The sequence below is a fragment of the Cibotium barometz genome, chromosome 7, assembly GCF_041138505.1.
Source record: "Cibotium barometz isolate CiBa-2024 chromosome 7, ASM4113850v1, whole genome shotgun sequence".
In the NCBI taxonomy this organism is placed as follows: domain Eukaryota; kingdom Viridiplantae; phylum Streptophyta; class Polypodiopsida; order Cyatheales; family Cibotiaceae; genus Cibotium; species Cibotium barometz.
Window position 1 is genome coordinate 26869219 of NC_141052.1, and position 19683 is coordinate 26888901.

Below are 19683 nucleotides of genomic sequence, written 5' to 3' on the forward strand. Positions count from 1 at the left end.
GCAAAGAAGAAAAACAATTTCCATTTGTGATCTACTTGGAGAAGTACTGCGATTGATGCAGCAACACACTGTAAAGAGTACAGCCTGGACTAATACAAAATTGGAATATAAAGCCAATGTGTATTTATATATGTTCACTTACCAGTTAACAATGAGCACACTTCTGATTTTTTTCAATACTCTAATTTACAACATTCTATTACTCCCTGTTTCTGAGTACATCCTTTCATCACCATCACTATGCAGAAATGAGATGTCAGTAGAACAGCTCCCTGAGCAGCCAGCACTAAACTCCAGGCTCTCATTCCTCACATTATGTCTTTATACAAGACTACTTGTACCAGTCCTGGATTTACAATCAGTGCAAGTGATAAGTGCATGCATTTAACACCCTTCTTTGTCACCGTTCCATACCAGTTATTGTATAAGATTGAGCCCTGGGGACCCAAGGTCATCTATCATCAGTCTGTCTCATTCTTGTATTATCATATAGAACCCCCCACTTTTCTCTGCTGTTCAAGTCTCAGCTGATGAGAGCTGGAACTCCCCTGACTGGTGTACGCAACTGCCTTCTTCCCTCTTTTGTGTGCTGTTTCACACTTCCCTCTACTGCATACTGCCCCCAATTTCCCCATCGCTTTTCCTCTGCCCCTTTTCCCTAACTTCAGTTGTCCCACTGCCCTTTCACCCCCTGCCCACTGTTTTTATCTGGCTCCTTCCCACCAGCACACTGCCCAATAGAGCTCCCTTTACCTGTAAAGTTGTGCAACCCGCCGTTGCACAACGGGGATCCAGTGCAACCAATGCACCGGATCCCCCATTGCTGATTTGGACTTCCTCTGTTTTCGCCTGGCTTGAGCCCACCCCTATGGGCACTAGGTGAGCAAAAAGCACAAAAGCATCATATGCTTTGTGTTTCAACCATCAAGAGGTTCTTAGCCAGAAGCAAACCCCACACAAGCGCCACATCATGTAAGTAGTGGGTACTCTTCCCCGTCTGAGGACCCACGGTTAATGGAGCCTCACTCTCCACCTTCCCTAGGATCCCTTACCTGCAGCCTAAGTTGCATGAAGCTTGTTAGACAAGCTCATGGATGTACAAGCATTGAGAACATAAGATTTTCTAGCATGTGTGTATTTGCATTAGCATATGGATGTGTGTCAATACTGGATTTGTGCATGCTGTTGTTGCATGAATTGTTTATATGTTGTATAGAGGAGCCGGGGACGCATGGAACTAAGCAACCAATGGACAGGTGGGATGAAACTGTTTGTTGGCAAAGTTACTTGTTGTCTTTGAAGAAAAAATCCGTTGGTTTTTAGACCGAAACCTTGTAAACCTTGTATTACACATTATTATTAGTATAGTGGGCAGACACTTCAATATAAAAGGTCACCCACTACATTATATTAAGTGTGTGCACTCCTTTTATTGTTAATAAACCCTATATTTTGTAATAAGCTCGGGGGAAAGCAAGTTTTAATAAAAAGAAAAGAAGAACTTAGCTTTTCCCCCAAAATGCAAACCTTGAGTATTTATATGAGTGCTAATGTGCACTTTGCGCATAGACTTCATCATTGGCTCCCCCGAAAAGCAAACCTCGAGTATTTATTTAAGTGCTAATGTGCACTTTGAGCATAAATGTCATCACCAGCTTCCTCTCCATCACCATCATCACCAACTTCATCATCTTGGCGCCCCTCTGCACCTGGCCATACCTGTGTTGTTCCAGTTGTTGGTTCATTAGGTGATTGATCTTTATGGAGACTGGGCGTCTTGTACTTGGGCATGGAATGTCATGTTGCTTGCTACATGGGAGATGAGAGAGAGATGTAGGGGAAGTGAAGGATGGGTGGCAAAACCACCTTACCATAAACAATCTCAAACACGGCCTTTCCTGTAGATACATGTACCGTGTTGTTATATGCAAATTCCACAAGCGGTAAGCACTTCTCCAAAGAAGACTTCTGATCACATAACATTTCAAGAGATCCAACACGGCTGAATTTGCTGCCTCACTTTGCCCATCCGTTTGAGGGTGATAAGCTGATGAGAAGTTCAATTTGGTGCCCATATTTATCAAATAAGGCCCGCCAAAAGAGACTTGTAGTCCTGGGATCTCTATCCCCCACAATGGACTTAAGCGTTCCATGATGCTTGAACACTCGTGCAAGATATATTTTAACCATATGCTCAGCTTTGATGGTCTTCCTGACCATCAAAGATTGAGCTTGCTTGCTAACCTGTCCACAATTGTCCAAATAGCATCATTACTCTGTTGGGTCCGTGGCAAGTCCATAATGAAATCGATTGTAATACTTTTCCATGGTTGCGTGGGAATAGACAATGGCTGAAGTAAACCTAGTGCCTTTTGCCTATCAAATTTCACCTTTTGACAGGTGATACATGCACGTACATGTGCCTCTATGTCCCTCCGCATACCAGGCCAAAAGAAATACCGCTCAAACATGTGCATAGTAGGCGTTATGCCTCTATGACCAGTATATGGAGGAGCATGGCACTCATCCAAAACCTTTTGCCTCATGTAAGACACTACACATAGGCAATTATCTTTCATGAGATCACCCTCTTTGATCACATATGAGGCATGTGCATGACCAGCCATCAAATCAGCCCAAATAGTGGCAAAATCAGCATCCGTATGATACAAATCACGCATGGCAAACAAGTCACCACGAGAGGCAACCGAGATAGCTGCTACATACGGCTTTCGTGACAATGCATCTGCAACTACATTCTTCTTTCTTGGGGTGTGGAAGATCTGAAAATGAAAAATAGAGAGGAAATTGGCTATTCTCATATGCTTCTCTGAAAATTTAGTTTGGGTAAGAAAATGCCTCAAACTCTTGTGATCTGTTTTCACAATGAAATCAGTCACATGAAGGTAATGCTTCCATATGGTAAGTGCATGCATTACAGCCAGGAGCTCTTTCACATAAATGCCAAAAGATCTCTGTATCATGCAATCTACGGCTTTCATAAGCCACAGCATGTCCCTCTTGATTTAGAACATCTCCTATGCAGTTTTTAGATGCATCACATTCCACATTGAATGGCTTTTGCAAGTCTGGAATGCAACACTGAACCATGAGTAGTTGTATCTTTCAATTTGAGGAATGCATCCCTCTGAACATCAGTCTATTTGAATGTAACCTTTTTCTTTGTCAAGTCATGCAAAGGAGAAGCAATCCATATAAAGTGCCGAATGACTCTGTGGTAGTAAGAGCATAATCCAAGAAAACTACGGATCTCATGCATTCATCTCAATTTGGGCCAATTCCGAATCGCATCAATCTTTGCAGGATCCATCCGCACTCCATTTTGGACACAATATGCGCAAGATAATGTATCTCTGACAAGAAGAACTCACTCTTCTTTGCATTTATAAAGAGTTTATGCTTACGGAGTTCTTCAAAAACAATAGCCAAATGAGCTCTATGCTCTTCTTCGGTCTTTAAGAAGACTAGGATACCATCAAAGAAGACACCTGTAAATTTCTTGTATCCACGGAATATACAATCCATCATTCTATTGAATGTAGCCGGGGCATTCGTAAGACCAAAAGGCATAACAAGATACTCATAGAGCTATCCTGAGAGCAGTTTTATATACATCCTCAAGCACCACACGCACTTGATGATACCCACTCTTGAGATCAATTTGGCTAAAGCATGCTCATCCATCCAACTTGTCAAGAATGTCGTCTATGCGTGGAATTGAAAACCGATTCTTGATGGTGAGCTTGTTCAAAGCTCTATAATCCACACACATACGAAAAGATCCATCCTTCTTTGAACCAAGAGGACGGGTGAACAATATGGGAAAGAGCTTGGCTGAACCAAAACCTTCTCAAGAAGCTCATTTACCTACTTCATAATCTCCTCTTTTTGGGATGCACTTACGCGATAGGCTGGCCCATCAGGTGGTGAGCTACCCGGCACAAGATCAATGCGATGATCTTTCGGTCGAATGGGTGGTACCTCATTTGGTATCTTATCAGCAAAACAATCATTGTACTCTTGCAAAAAATATGAGCCTATAATCACTAAGAGTGTTTACAAGCACATTATTTTCTTCAACATGATCCCATACAAAAATCAAATACGCAAAAACACTCTTTGTCATTACTTTCTTAATTTGTACATGAGATACAAGGAGAATGGTATCACCTTCTCCACCAGCATCAATCACATACTCTCGGTCTTTATGCATGAAGGTGATCTTGTTCGTCTTATAAGCCTTGCACGGATCAATGCGTGTATGCCAAGGCTTTCCAAGCAATACATCACAGCCATTCAAAGACGCTACAAGAAAGTCCTAATGATCCACATAGCCTTGAATGTGTATACGCAACTTCCTAATAATAGCAGTAACCTATACTTATGTACCAACAAAGGTAGCCGCTGCTTCAATTTGAGGACCCATGTCCTCCACTTCAATATCCAAAGTAGTTGCCATCTGTGTAGATATGAAGCTCTCAGTTGCACAATCATCAAACATAAACAAAGCGAGCTGATCCTTAAGCTATCTCCAAGCTTTACATACAACCCTATCTTTGCTATCATGTAAAGTGCTACCCTGCACATCCGGAACCATATACACATTGGACTTTGATGCATTCGCATTATCACGCTGCTTGTTGTTTGGGCATGCATTTGCAATATGCTCGGTGCTACCACAAGTAAAGCATTTTCTCTCGCTCATATATTGCTTTTTCTGCTCCGGAGTGAGACCATAGTCTCTCACTTTGAAGGAACACTTCTTGGTAGACTTATTTTCAGCCTTTGGACCATTTCTGTCTTGGTTTTGGTCCTTTTTAGGTGGCCATCCACTATTTTACAGGTTTTGGACAGCCTTCTCTTTGCCTTGAAATGAGGGTTTAGCCTTATTGGATCAACTCAACTTAAGTTCCAATTGCTCGGTGGCAGTGGCGGCTACAATTAGTTGGTGTAAGGTGTGACTAGGATACATTTGTAGTCCGGGTTTGTACACGGATTGCAATCCCGATAGAAACCTCCTCTTCCTTTCTGCCTCGGTGACATACATGAATGGAGACACCTCCAAAAGCACTTTCCAAAAATTTTGCACATATGCATTCACTGTTCTTCCCTCATTTACTTCACCCAATCCCACTTCATTGTTATCTCATTCAATGCATTGGGAGGCAAGAATTGGGCATAGAACCTTTCCTTGAACTCTTTCCATGATCTAACAGGATTTGGTGAGAGCTTCTCCGTGAGCCACCAATAGGCAACAGTGTCTTTCATGAACATGCTAACATGCTGGATCATGGATTTCTTAGTGAAATCCTTATTACTAAAAGCAATATCAAATTGGGCAAGCAAGTGTCTTTGATGCATCATATTCCCCATGATATGCATCAAACTTCACAGATTTGTCTCCGGCTTTGAAGTCATGAGACTTTGATTCATTAACCTTCATCTCAATATGTTTTCTCCCATGTTTGTCCATTGGGACATCCCCAATGACTGGCATCATTTTAGGTACAAAAAGTGATGCATTAGGCATGGATACATGTACTTTGTAAGCATGAGGCATGGCTGGCCCCTCAACACACATTGATGCATTTTCACCCATAGCTTCTCCCTCACGAGCACACTCGAAGCCATAGCTTCTTCCTCACGAGCACACTCGAAGGCATGAGTGGCATGAGCGATATGCGCAACAACAGAAAGTTGCAGTCCATGTTACATGTGTTGCGCATGTACATTTTCAACCGGCAATGGCATTTGACATACATTTTGACCACTGCCATAAACATTGTATCCTTCATGGGCTACATAGAGTACTTCTGCATGGCGTGAAGTTGTCGATAGTTCCTCTACAATAGCATGTGAATTCATCTTCTTAGACATAAGTTCTTGTTCGGACACCTGTGGGGATACCAAGGCATGTGAGATGGTTACCTTTTCTGCACAGGCATCCTCGGTACGAGCCAAGTATGCACGTGCTGCATCCCTCGGTTGCATGTGCAACTCTTAAGCAATCATTGCCATTGCATGATCCATATAAGATTCAGCTTTCTTGGCCTTCAAATGATCATGTTCCCATGGATCCTCGCAATGGTAGAGCGTCAATTCTTCTTGTTGTGCATGAAGAAGAGCCTGCATAGGAGTAAGTTCTACCCTTAAGGCTATGGACTCCTCTTCCTGCATTTTCTCTTTGCCACGGGACGGCTGTCCCACATGTTTCTGTTCCCTAATGTGCACCACATGAGTTTGCTCATCGTGTATGGCATTGGAAGCATGCATTTCATTGTCCTCGCCTCTTGTATAAGCATCTCCAATATTCACTGTATGACTGTCCATAGTGATCTAACTTCTAAGTGTAGAGATAGGTAGTGTTCGCGCGCGGTGATCGTCTTTCATGATAGAAGTGAAAGAGAACCCTATGCTCTAATACAAATGTGACTTGGTTGAACACAATGCTAATCAATATACTTAAATACACCAAGATTTAGTGGACAACATGCTCAATACAAGGAGTAATTTGCTAAATTGACAAGAGACGCATAGTGAGCCGGAACGGCCGGCCCCTCCCTCAAATAGAGTATATTGATCATGGGAGAATCAAGTACATAGTGTCATGGACATTTCTGACCAGATTCCCATATCAATGCATATGAATATAGTATTGCAAACAATGTAGTTGTCAGTATAGACTTGCAATTCACAGTACCCTCTCTAGTGTCCATGTTCCCTACTATCTGCTCTCAATTGTTCCACCAATACATGGTAGCAATAATCTGCAAGAGAGCACGCAGGACAAGAGAACACTACAAAGGGTGGAGTACGGTTCCTCCCTCCTGCTACTTCCATATTTAAGTATCAAAGCTTTGCAAGTAGAGTTGGTGACACGGACGTCTTCGCAATGGAAGCGTTTAGTGTGTTGAAATCTTCAATTTGTCACGATCCTTCGCGACAAAAGTCTTCAAGAGGATAAAGGGAACCCTGGGAAAGCTTCCCCTTTGGTTCAACTTGAGAAAGGAGGACGGAAATTAAGGTTTTCAGCAAAAAGAACAGAAATTACAGCAAAAAAAGAGCTGTTTTGCTTAATTTCAATCATTGGGAATATGTGGAAGAGTGTATACCACTTGGAAACACTTTTGGAAGCTTGGAAAACACATTAGCAAGCTTGGATATGGAGTTGGGAAGGAGAGAGTGCAGAAAATACAGCCAAAGAGGCCTCATGAAGAGGACGCCTACTTCTAGAGAGAGAGGGAAAAGAGATGGTGAGTTGTCTACTCTAGGTGTTAAGTATAGAGGACAAGTATTTTGTCCATCTCAGGACATTAGTGTGTGCAAACACAGGGCTGGTCATACCTTATAAATGAGTTTTGGTCGGCCAAAACTTAATTAAGTGTGTACACACTCACTTATAAATTAGTGCTAATTCCTAAAGCTAGATTTATGACCAATACTTACCACCTGTCACATGCCACATAACCATGTCAGCAAATAGTTACATGCATGGTTCACGGGCGGGTGTCTCCTTACCCAGAACTACACATTGGTCAAGCAAGCATGAAAACAGCATGCAATTCCAATTGCAAGCAAGCACATAAAGATGCTATGGAATGCAGCATTGGTATGGTTAATCCCCATTCATGAAACTATACCAAAATAGATGTGCTTAAGACAAGTACACAAGGTACTAGACCCAATGGAACACCAATTCTCCAGGCATTTCCGAGCATTATACACAAGCACAAGTCCCAACGGAAGGCCAAGTCCGCAATATTACATGAGTGGCATTAATCCTCGGCATATGCAACTGCCATGGACGTTAGTCCAATGTACATACATACTGAGAACAACACGGGTGGACCAATTGGGTGGCCAAATGGTGACAATATCTCTTTTTCCACTGGATATATTTGTATGTACGACACATTTTTTTTCCTGATAATAAACTAACTCAGCCTAAACCTGATCTTTCCTAGTATGGTTGTTTGCCATTTCTCGTGCTAGCTTTTACTGACCACATGGTATGAGAATCGTAACACTTGACCCAAGGATATGGAAATCATACCACTTGATCCATTACTTTGCATAGATCCAGAAACAGTACGAACTTGAGATCTAGCCAATTGTCCTCAATAAGAAAGCCTCCAGATATGCCTCAAGGACTTTGAGATACTCCTTGAAATAGTCCTCATCCAACCATACTAAGGGTTTTTCGTCTTCAAAGACAAGTAACAAACAGTTTCATCCCACATGTCCATTGGTTGCTTAGTTCCACGTATACCCGGCTTCTCTTGAGACAACATATAAACACTTCATGCAAGCAGCAACATCATCATACGTCATGCTCAACCACAAATCCAATATTCACACGCATTCATATGCTATTGCAAATACACACATGCTAGAAAATCTCCCGTCCTCAACGCTTGTGCATGCACGATCTCGTCTAATAAGGTATGGGAATCATACCCCTTGACCACAGGTTTCTGGAAAATCTTACCACTTGACCCAAGGACACGGGAATCATACCACTGGTTCCTCTGCTTGGCATAGATCCATGAATAGTACCAACTTGATCTAGCCAAGTCCAAATGAGCACCAGGATTATTACCAGTTGCATTGGATGCCATTTTTCCCCTCTGCTGAGTTGTTTTTTTTTTCAGAAGCAAACAATGTCAGAAATTACAAGTTCATTGTATCAAGGGAACCTTCTTCTTGCAGCAAAAGCAGGCAAAATCCAGTGGACTTTTGTTTTTCTTCAAATCGAGGAACATAAAAAAAGAAGTATTAACATCATCATGAGATGAAGAATAATATATGGTGACTAGTAGTACTCTAGAGAGAAAGAAAGAAAGAAAGTACTGTAAACATCTACAAAAGACCAAAAGGTCTATGAGACCACAAGTGTTATAATATGTTCATGAAGTGATTGAATCATGGAAATTCACATTTCAAAAATATATATATTAACTAGAGCTGAAAGAAAAGACAGCCATCTAAGTGCTACTGGTACAATGATACACAATGATACAATGTAATGGGATTAGAGTGGGTCCTCGGCATCTGTTCCTATATAGAGGCTCTCCACTTCCACTGCCTATGAAGGGGCACTCCTATGTCACTTGAGAATCTCTTGGATCTGAAGTTGTCGAGTGGAGCATCTCCTTGGACCAGTGTGTCTTAAGCATCTAGCTCACTGCATCCAAGATCATCTCCACTGAAAGAGCCAACACTTGAAGGCTTCTAAGAAGACATGATGGGGGTACAATATAAAAGACCTTGCGCAACTCCAGAAACAGCAATAAACCTTCTGCCCCCTCAGCAATGGTGGCTCTGAGTGTTAAAAAACGATCCAGGGTAGAATAGATCCTCCAAAACGTACCTATCCCCTAGCTCTATGCCCATGTCTCTCTGCAAAGGCCCTGACCTTGAACTCAAGCACTGATCCATAAAGTCTATTGTTTGGATCTAATGGGTCACCATGCATTGGCACAATGGTGTTATTAGACCATGAGTGTGGAAACCCTTGGAAAAGGGCTATATGTTAAACATATAAGCTACGAAAAGAGCCAAAGTGTCACACACATGAGCAATGTGCTCAGCTAATAAGCCCTCATGGTCCTTGGCCTTATCCCATGCTACAATCTATGTATGGCCTTAGTAACATTATGTATGGTAAAGAGGGTGGTGGGGAGGTGTGACAAACCTGTGGGGATGATTTTGGGAATGTGGTAGAGCTTTTGGGCATATTACGTAGGTGTGCCAATGGCTGGATTTGTATGGCCTCTGGTCAAGAAATTTCCACCAAGGCTCCCTAATATTGTCACTCAAAAAGGATCGGCAGAAGTAATAGTAGTTGAAACATCATTAGCTCTTGGCATGAAATGATGTCTCCCGTTGCTTTACATTGTAAGATTTGTAAGCATGTGCACTGCACGCGGGGAGGAAACAAAGTTCTATTAACATCTAGAAAAGACTAAAGGGTCTATGAGACTAAAAGTGTTACAGTGTGTCCAAGAAGTGACAAAATCACGGAAAAAGAAATGATTAAAAAACCCCAATTAGAGTTGAGAGAAGAAACAACAGCCCTGTGTAAGTGCAACTCGGTACAATGCTACAAAGGTACAATGTGATGGAATCCAAGCAGGTCCTCAACATCTATGACTGTATAGGGAATCCAAGTGAGTCCACATCCACTGCCTGTGGAGGGGAACTCCTGTATCTCTGGAGGATCTCTTGCATCTCAAGCAGTGGGATGGAGCATCTCCTTGGACCAGTGGGTCTCGCCTTTGTTGCTCGCCGCACCTAAATAGCTCTGTCTAGGGAGACGCCTTTTAGGCGGGGTAGCGCATTAGCTGTCAGTGTCCACTGCCCATGAAGTAGGGGCATCCAGGACAACACTATTTCGTGGTTGTCAGCGAGGGCCTCCATCCTGGGTCCGATGAAAGAAACCCTCCTCCATCAATGAGTCCAAGTGAACCCAACTGAGTCCACATCCACTGCCTGTGGAGGGGAACTCCTGTATCTCTGGAGGGTTTCTTGGGTCGGATGAAAGAAACCCTCCTCCATCAATGAGTCCAAGTGAATCCAAGTTAGTCCACATGCACTGCCTGTGCAGGGAACTCCTGTATGTCTGGAGGATCTCTTGCATCTCAAGCTGTGGGATGGAGCATCTCCTTGGACCAGTGGGTCTCGCCTGTGTTGCTTGCCGCACCTAAATAGCTGAGACGCCTTTTAGGCGGGGTAGCGCATTAGCTGTCAGTGTCCACTGCCCATCGAGTAGGGGCATCCAGGTCAAGGCTATCTCATGGTTGTCAGCGAGGGCCTCCATCCTGGGTTGGATGAAAGAAACCCTCCTCCATCAATGAAGGCCAGCATCTCATCGATATAGAGGCCAAAGAGAGTGGGAGACAGTGGGCATCCTTGCTCACTCCAATGGTACTGGAGATCTCCTCTGATAATCCTCCTACCTGCCCTATGATCGACTTGTATAATGCAATGATCCCCTAGATCATGTCTGATGGTACCCCCAAATGCTGGAGTCTCTGCAGTAGTCTGGCTCCAGGTACCGTATCTAAGGCTTAGCGGAAATCCACAAAGCGCGTCAGTGTCGTGCTCTAGCCTCCTCCATGATGGCTCGGAGGGTGAACATGTGATCCAAAGTGGAGAATGACCTACGGGGCTAGGAACAGGGATGTCCACCTCTCTTGAGCACTTGTGCTCTCTCTGGAAAGACTTCACAAGTGCATGGTGTCAGCATGTCATGGGCTTGACAGGTGCTCACTCCACAGGGACACCTGGCCCATCTGTCATGACAAGTCTCCTATGGGAGTGCTGCCTGGGGTCTCTGGCAGAATCCAAAGAAGCCAGTGACAGATGCATGTGCGGTATCCCGCCTCTTGGGATGTTTCCTCAATAGTATGTTTGTGTGGTGCCTTAGCTCTAGCAGGTATAGTCCCACTTGTCTCTGATCTCTGCAATGCATCATTGTGACAAAGGCCCGAACCCCTCCTTGAACACACAGTGGTAGCATCCGTGTATCTTGTAGTGAACTGGGCATCTATGTATGTAATGCTACTCTGTCTGTCTCCCAAGCCCGCGTACCCATATGTAACATGGGATGTTCTCTCCAATCCTATGACCATGTGAAGACGCCCTCAGCTGACCAATGGCAATCCTCATGGTGTGAAAGAGAGACTCATGACAAGCATGCAGGCACCTAGTATGTAATGCTACTCTAACTGTATCCCTAGCCTGCATACCCAGCTGTCGTCCCAAGGGATGTCCTCTCCAATACAAAGGCGATGTGAAGTCACCCATACAAGAGAGAGACTTTACACACATACAAGTCTAATCTACATTCAACTCGTCTCCATTTCACTCTTATTTTTATCTCAAAGTACACCAATTGTCTTCATAAATTTTATCAAGCTTTCTACTAAATTGCTTTTTCATTTGTTGCATTTAATACTCTACCATATATCAAATGACATTTTTAGAACAAAAACACTTCGAAAGAAAAAATCCTTCTGACGGCACATTGCTTGAATAACATCGATATGATGCCACTAGATACACTTCAAGGAAAGACTCTTTTGAGAAAACATGACCTAGATCACATAACGTGCAAGTGAGCTTTTATATCACCTTTCTGCCAACAGAGGATCTGAAGGGAAGCCAGAAAACAAGACAGATATTACATCCCATGCTGTGTAAAAGTCTGCACCCAAACAGGCGGAAATCACCAAGCTATTTTTTAAGAACAAATATGCCAAGGAGACTTACACTTTTATTATTATTTTAATTCTTTCTCCCAATCAATTACTTCTATTTCATATAAAGGATGGAAGAGAAAAGACAGATAAGCCTCTGAGAATAGAGGTTTACTTATGATTCATTTAGCAAAAAAGAGTAATAGTGAGTTCAAATCCCCACAGGCCCCTGTTGGTATCATGGCTGCCTTGCAATCACAAGTATCCCTTTGAGCGGGAAGACCAAGCCGCTTCCAGGTGGGTACCAATTACGACTACAGAAGCCTCTACTCATGGGCGGGAAAAAAACTACACTACAGCTCTTCAGGTGTAGCTTTAACTTGAGCTTATCCCTTGAGATTTTTCGATTTGAACCTGAGTAAGGTTAAAGGTATTATTGATAATAATGGGTTTCACACCTATTGGCTGCACACACAAAAATTCCAACTGATTAAAGGAAAAAGTAAATCAAGGGGACAGGCACAAGTTGCAACCATGCCTATCCTTGAGAATTTTGGGTCTCTGTGAAGCCAATCATTATCCATGCCGAAACAAATCATACACAGGTTTCAATGTCCAAACACCATGCAACATTAATCATGGAAACAACCTATCCAAGATATATGCCGATCTTCCAGGGCCTTGTAGACACTAGCTTAGTTGTCATACATGGCAGAGCTGAACACAAGATGCTATGACAGCCATCTTCTGGCCTAGCCACATGAGATGGCCAAGGCCCAAGAGCTATCTGTTGACCTAGTTGCATGAGGCGAACTTTGCCCCAAGAGCTATCTGTTCACCTAGTTGCATGAAGCGAACTTTGGCCCAAGAGATTTGGCCGCATGCAACTAACCCAAATCTACTTCACGTGCAATGACGTTAGCCGAAGGGGCATGAAGATGGATATGTGCGCAGAGATGGTGCAGAGGCTGGACAGAATGGAGAGAGAACAGGATAGGCTGAGAAAGCTCTTGGACATGGTAAACAGGCTGTTGGACAGCGTAAACAGTAACCACCTCAACAGTGCAAACAGGCTGCTAGGTCAGTGTGGGCAACATTGGGTTGCCTCAGGCTAAGGACAGCCATACACCAATACGTATGCACCGTTTGTGCGGGTTAGAAAGAAGGGTTTCTAGAGGTGTTGGCATGAGTTTGACTTGTTGCTGTAATGGTGGTGACCAAGCTGTTTTGGTGGTCTTCGGGCTGATTTGGAAGGTACATGCGCATTCAGGTGCTGCGTGTGAATGAGATCCGCCCATATGGCTCGGATGGTCTCCACAGGTGGGGTAGTCACTCCATGAATGTTCTTGCTATGCAGCAAGCACGCCACATGTGCCAAGCTACTAAGTTGCTGATGAGCTCCCATCGCTGGCTAGTGCTTGCCTGTCCTGGGTTCCCATGGTAGAACGGGTGCACCAGGGCAGTGGCGACTGTAACCACAGGAATGTGGAGATGGGTGAGAGCGCTAAGCCGATACCGTCATCCTCATAAAATAGGGCCAGGCCTACCTCTGCTGGCCAGGCCACTGCACCTTACCTGCCCGCAGGCAATGCTCGGATCAGATGTGAAGAGTTGGAGAATGTACTGCCATACCTGCTGGGCCTTGGGGCAATCCCAACTACAGTGTCGCTGGCTCTCCTTGGGGGTTCCGCACCACTGGCAAACTGGCCGCCCACCCAGCAATCAAACCAGTCAAGTGCCAACTATGAGGCACCTGTGGGCCAGTACCTAAACAAAAATTGTCGCCTTTCAAGTTTCATGGCCAGGAGCAGCTCCATAGCCGTTGCCAGAAGTCCTCGATGAAGGGGGAAGGGAGACCATGGGCCTGCTAGTGTGGGTGGGCAGCAGGGTGCCATCAATGGAATGCAGTAAAATCCGTCTACCTGGGAGGGGGGGGGGGGGGGGGGGGGGGGGGGGGGGCGCAGTTGGCCAAAAGGGCCAAGGTGCTGATAGCTCTTCCATGGTAGAAACCAAAAACCATGAGTGAAGGACGCCATCCATGTGACATCGCCAGAGGGCATCGAAGGGGATCCTCTGGAGAGAGGAGGCACCAATCCACAGGGATGGCTACCTTGATGTCAAGGGTCATGGTGGGGTCTGCTGTGGTGGCCTGCGGGCAATCAAACCTCACCAAGTGCCCAGAGTCCACAGTCTAGGGTCCCCCCTTGTAGAGGCGGCTCCACCAGAAATGAGACCTGCACCCACGAAGTCACCAGTAGGGATATGAAAGTTGGGGTTCCAAGCGAGGGGTGGTCAATCCCACTTCTCCTTGGTGGTGGGAGGAACCTGAAACAGAGCTGGACGGAGGAGCTTCTGTGTGTCGAAAAGGCTCGTGGAAAATCTATCCTCAAAACAGGGTCCTATGCAGCGGAGAGGGGTCTTAGAGAAGATCCTTCGGATAATGGGCGCCGCAAGCCGCGAAGAGATAGAACTCTCATTGCCTGGCTGTCAATCAATTCACCCAAGTGGGCTCTGCTAAATACTGCTGGATGAGTACACGACAAGCCACCTTCACCCTCCGTACAGGGCATCCATCACCGCTTGAACAAAGAACGTTTCAGATCAATCTCTGAATCTCTCCAATGCATGATCTCTTAAAACAGGTAATGTACCACATGGTGGCCAGCAGAACCTCGTTGGCCACCATCACCCTCCCCGCCAGTGATAGTCTAGTTGTGCTCCAGTAGAGGAGCTTCCTCTGGATGCTCAGGAGGAGGGGTGATATACTGCTCTGCAGAAATATCAAGGCAAACCCGGCAGCCCAAATAAGTACTGTTGCACCTGGTGGAATCCATCAGAACTCATCAACCGGACGCATGTGAGCTACTGACCCAGAACCACACGATGACGAAGATTACCCTCCGAACCTGTCACATATGCAATAATGTCATTGGTAAACTATCCATCTAGAAGCTCCTCCAAGGTGCAAATGGAAAGGCGCAGCCCCCTGAAGGCCAGTATCCTGGGCCTGGAGGAAGGAGCTTATGGCCTCCACCATGAAAAGCCGTCCACCCTATCTAAGGCCTTCTTAAAGTCCAGTAGCAGTACTGCCACCTCTCCTTGGAGCATGGCCGTCGCAGTAGCCTCCCAAAGAGTGAAGATGTTATCCTAGATACTCCGATGAGAGATGAAACGTGTCTGAGTGGAGTGGATTAGAGTGTGGAGGCAGACAACTGATCGCCTTCAGGAGGATCTTATAGGCTTTCCCTAGGAGGGTGATAAGTCGCCACTGTCAAATTTCTGAGCAATCCCCACCCTCCTTCCGGATCAGGCAAATGAGACCCTCTGCCAAGCGTTCAAGAAGCGAGCTGGTCTGCATGACCTCGTTGAAAGCAGCCTGAATGCCATTTCATCTGCTCAAAAAAGGAAGTCCAGGCACATCCGCAGGGGGGCTGAAACACATGGCTGTACATGCTGCCACTCTCTCTTGCAAGCCGCCCTCTGCAGAGTGTCAAGGTCAGTTGTGAGAAGAGAGCTGTAATACAAGGAAGCCACCTCCCTGATCTGCTGAGGCTCCGAGGAAATGGGGGACCTGAGGCAGTGAAGAACCTGATCCCCTGCCTAGGTCCACAAGGAAGATCTCGCATGACATCGATACTCAATCCATTGCTCCTCAATGACCTCTAAGGCAGTATGGGCCATCTCCATCGAGGCACCCACTCATAGGCTCTCCCCAGTCTACTCCTGGAGGCGTTGAAGGGAGGCAAGGTTGCATCAACGAGTACGCTCCTCTCAAGGCTCAAAGCCGAGGACTGCAGGCAGATGTTGACCTCCTTGAGGGCACTGTTAAGGTCATCAGCGGCTCTCCCAGGGGTAAAGCTAAAAGAGGACCATATCCCCTCAATCCATCTAGCCATGATGGGGTCCTGGATGAGGCTATCCCGGGTCCACACTGATTGCTGACGGTCCTGCTGCCAAGGATTGGTGAGGCTAAGAAACAAACAGGTATGGTCCGAGAAAGTCATGCCTGCAACGATGCCCACCATGCCACCCTGTCAGAATCCACATAAAAGCGGTTTAGTCCGGAGAGGATGGGAGTCACTGACCTGCAGTCAGAACCGGAAAAGGAGAGGCTCTCTGGCGAGTGGCCAAACTTTGGAAGGTGCCAAGTATCCTGACCTCTTATGTGGAAGAGAAGCTCCTCTCGGGTGGCACCCTTGGGGCGTAAAACTGTCTGCTATGGGCATCCCCCGCTGCGACCCTTTGGGTCCTGAAGCATGTTAAGTCTCCTCCCATGCACCAAGCATCCACCAAGGGGAGACCCTGACACACCTGAAGCCAGAAAGACATGCGCCCCAAGCCCCATTGGGGGCATAAATATTGAGCAGCCCGACGCAGGTCTCCCCAATGCAAAGAATTACCCTCCCACAGATGAGCGCCGCCAGGTATGATCCTGCCAGAATCCTCAATCTGGGAGGCTAACCCCATGCCTCACCGAAATGCAAAATCCCCCCTTGTTCCCCAGGGTGTCAGAAGCTGGGGACCAATAAGTACGGCTCCGACCAGGAGAATCCTCCTGCAACAGTGGGTGCGGCAGGTTGTGAGGTTTAATTGGATCACAAGAACATGAATGGCACCCCCTGCCAGGGCTCGCTGAAGCCCCTCGTGAATCCGCTCGGTGCCTTGCCTGAAGTGGGCTCCTCCCAAGCCGTGAATGTTCCATAAAGCTAGCTTCATGATTTAAATCTAAGGTGGCGGACTACGGTAAGGGTCTCCATCTGTCAGACAATCTTTGGTGCGTGTTTCGATGAGTAGTGGCTCTCCCCCTTTTGGTCTTAAGGGGAACCAGAAGGTGTTTGAATCTAATTCAGTAAATTGTGGATACCATCAGTCCTGGACTCCGGCACCATTGTCCAAGCATGACCTTAGTGGGTGATTCAGCAGAAGCTACCCCAGGCAGATTATTGGTCTATGTGAGGGGAGTTCAACATGCTAGAGAACCAAGGACAGACAGGATGGTGGGTTGCACACTATCTCACGGAGACGGAGTACTTTGCCTGGAGGAGTTGGTTCTCACCATGAAAGCACATGATCCGTGGCACCTACAAGGGCTTCGATGAACACAAGGAAGTCTTCGTTTTTCCAGGTCAGAGAAGAGGAAGAACGGAACCGATTGACAGAGTTTCCTTACAAGTGGGCTTGCAATCACGGGGGCATGATTGGCATCATGGCCGGCTCTATGCTATTGGACCACGCCCCTATCCTCCCTCACTTGGAGAACCCCTGGCGGCAAGAAAGACGTTAGAGTGTCTGCATCCCAGAGAGCTTCATCCAAGCCACAAGGACTAGACTTTGGGCTGAGAGAGATCAGTCTGCTTTTACACAGGGCAGCCCAGGATAGACTCATAACATTTCGAGAGCACGAAAGGAGCCTTCGCAGGAGCCCTGCCTCTCTCTAGATACTGGAGGAGCAGACCTCACACAGCACAGCTGGAGCCATCCCGCCTGAGACACACTCGACTGTGGAGAGGAGGGTGGAGTTCAGGTACAATGCCTGTGCATCTCTCTCGACCCAGGCATGAGACAGGGTTAGGAGGGATTTTTCAAGACTACACGTCCTCACCACCACCAAGACGGAGTGGTCCTCACAACCAGTCGTCCAGACAGTTCTACTGAGCCAGATCCCTCACAAATGCAGGCCATCGCCACAGACTTCTACATGCTTCTCTCGGCTGGTCCCCTCACCCCCCAGATCAAGGCAGCAAGAGAGCATGTCGTCGCAACAAACATGCGAGATGGTCACCCCCAATCTCCAGAACTTCTTAAGTCCTCCCCCCTTGAGTGAGGATCTGAGTGACGCCCTGTTAAGGTGCAAAGCCCAAGCCGAGGTCGTCTCGACACCTATTCTAACCTGTAAGACAAAGACAAGGTGTCCCAGGGAGATTTCCTTCTACCCTAAAGACCCACACTTACATGCATCCTACTTGATATTCTGCCAAGTCTCTACATAATCCGTATCCAAACCATCCGGCCACCTATAGCCAACATCCAATGTCTAAACTGGGCACTGTTGCAGCGGGGACACAAAACCTACTCCTCATAAAGGGGGGCTTACAAAATAGAGCAACCGATCATCAAGCTCCAGTGGGGATCCGGGCATGACTGCTCAAATGGGCACTAGCCAAGTTGTAGGTAAGAGAAATCTAACCTAGGAGCAACTTGTGTTTTGCTATCATATTTCTGACTATACACATGTGGAGGAACACCATGGAAGGGTAGGTATAGACCCTGGTGTGTGTTCCAGGCATGGTTTAGTACATGTGGAAGGACTCCATGGAAGGATTGAGATCCTGGTGTGAGTTCCTGGCATGATTAGTTACACGTGGAAGGGCTCCATGGAAGGATTGATATCCTGGTGTGAGTTCCTTGCATGACTCAATACATGTGGAAGAGCTTCATGGCAAGGTGGATACCCTGGTGAGAGTTCCTGGCATGCTGATGAAGTCTCATGGAAGGGTGGACACCTTGGTGAGCATTGTTTATACCTGTATGGGCGGTGCCCGGGAAGGGTTTGGTACAAGATGAATAAGTTGGGAGATGGAATCCAAAATATTATGCATAAAGCATTTGTGTGTGTTTTGACATGCATGAATGACTTGTCTTGACTGCTCGGACAATGCCTGGTATTTTTGCCTGTGATTCTCCATGGGCTCCGAGGAGGCCTGGAAACCTGTGGACGCGTGTGTGTACACCTGTTTGGGACTAAGGCAGTGGTCTTTTTTTTTTTTTTTTTTCCGGGAAAAAGATCCTTCTATTAGTTAATGAGAAAACGCCATAAGGCTACAAAGCTCACCTCGCAAGGAGGGATAAAACACAGTGAACTCCTGAGCTCCACCCCCGTGGCTGGCCGCTCTCTGGGGGGGGCTACCTAGTAGTACATATGGGAGGTGAGAAAAGCCAGACTGGAGGCCTGTAGTGCCAAGTGACATCCTCGCCCATCGCGGTGAGGAAAGGGCCAGGGTGCCAAGTGCGGAGGAAAGCCTTGCGGCGCCCTCTCATGCGATCCGAGTCGCCCTGGAGTTTCCCCCAGTGTCCTCTCAAGGTGTGAATGATGTCCACCTAGAGGGCCTGTATGACCTCCGCCGGTGGAGTCGCCTGGCGGTCAATGGCCTCCCTGCATCGGGCTCTCCATATGTGCCAAGCCGTCATGCTGCTGATCATCTCCCATCTGTGCCCGACCCCCTCCTGAGGGGCTGCCGAAGAGAAGTCTGGCGTCGGAACCACCGCCATCGCCCTGTCAGAGACCTGGATGGTCGCGCTGCCAGGGACGTCCTCATATCCAAGGGCCGGGCCGCTGTCCGTCGCCCACGCCACCGCACCCCACGTCACCAGCATCTCACCTGGTGAGCCTGCAAAAACCATCCTGAGAGCGCGCTGCCAGACCTGCTGTGCCTGTGGGCAATCCCATAAGCAGTGCCGCTGC

The 19683-nt window shown here is 46.6% G+C and overlaps 1 protein-coding gene across 4 annotated transcripts in view; it reads right to left on the reverse strand.

The window, feature by feature from the left end:
* RST1 (ARM repeat superfamily protein) overlaps nt 1-19683 on the reverse strand; it is a 182724-nt gene that overhangs the window by 48694 nt on the left and 114347 nt on the right. For all 4 annotated transcript variants that reach the window (XM_086800403.1, XM_086800401.1, XM_086800402.1 and 1 more), the window contains exon 12: nt 12157-12229. In XM_086800403.1, coding sequence (XP_086656529.1) covers nt 12157-12229 — 73 coding nt within the window. The remainder of the gene's footprint in view (nt 1-12156; nt 12230-19683) is intronic.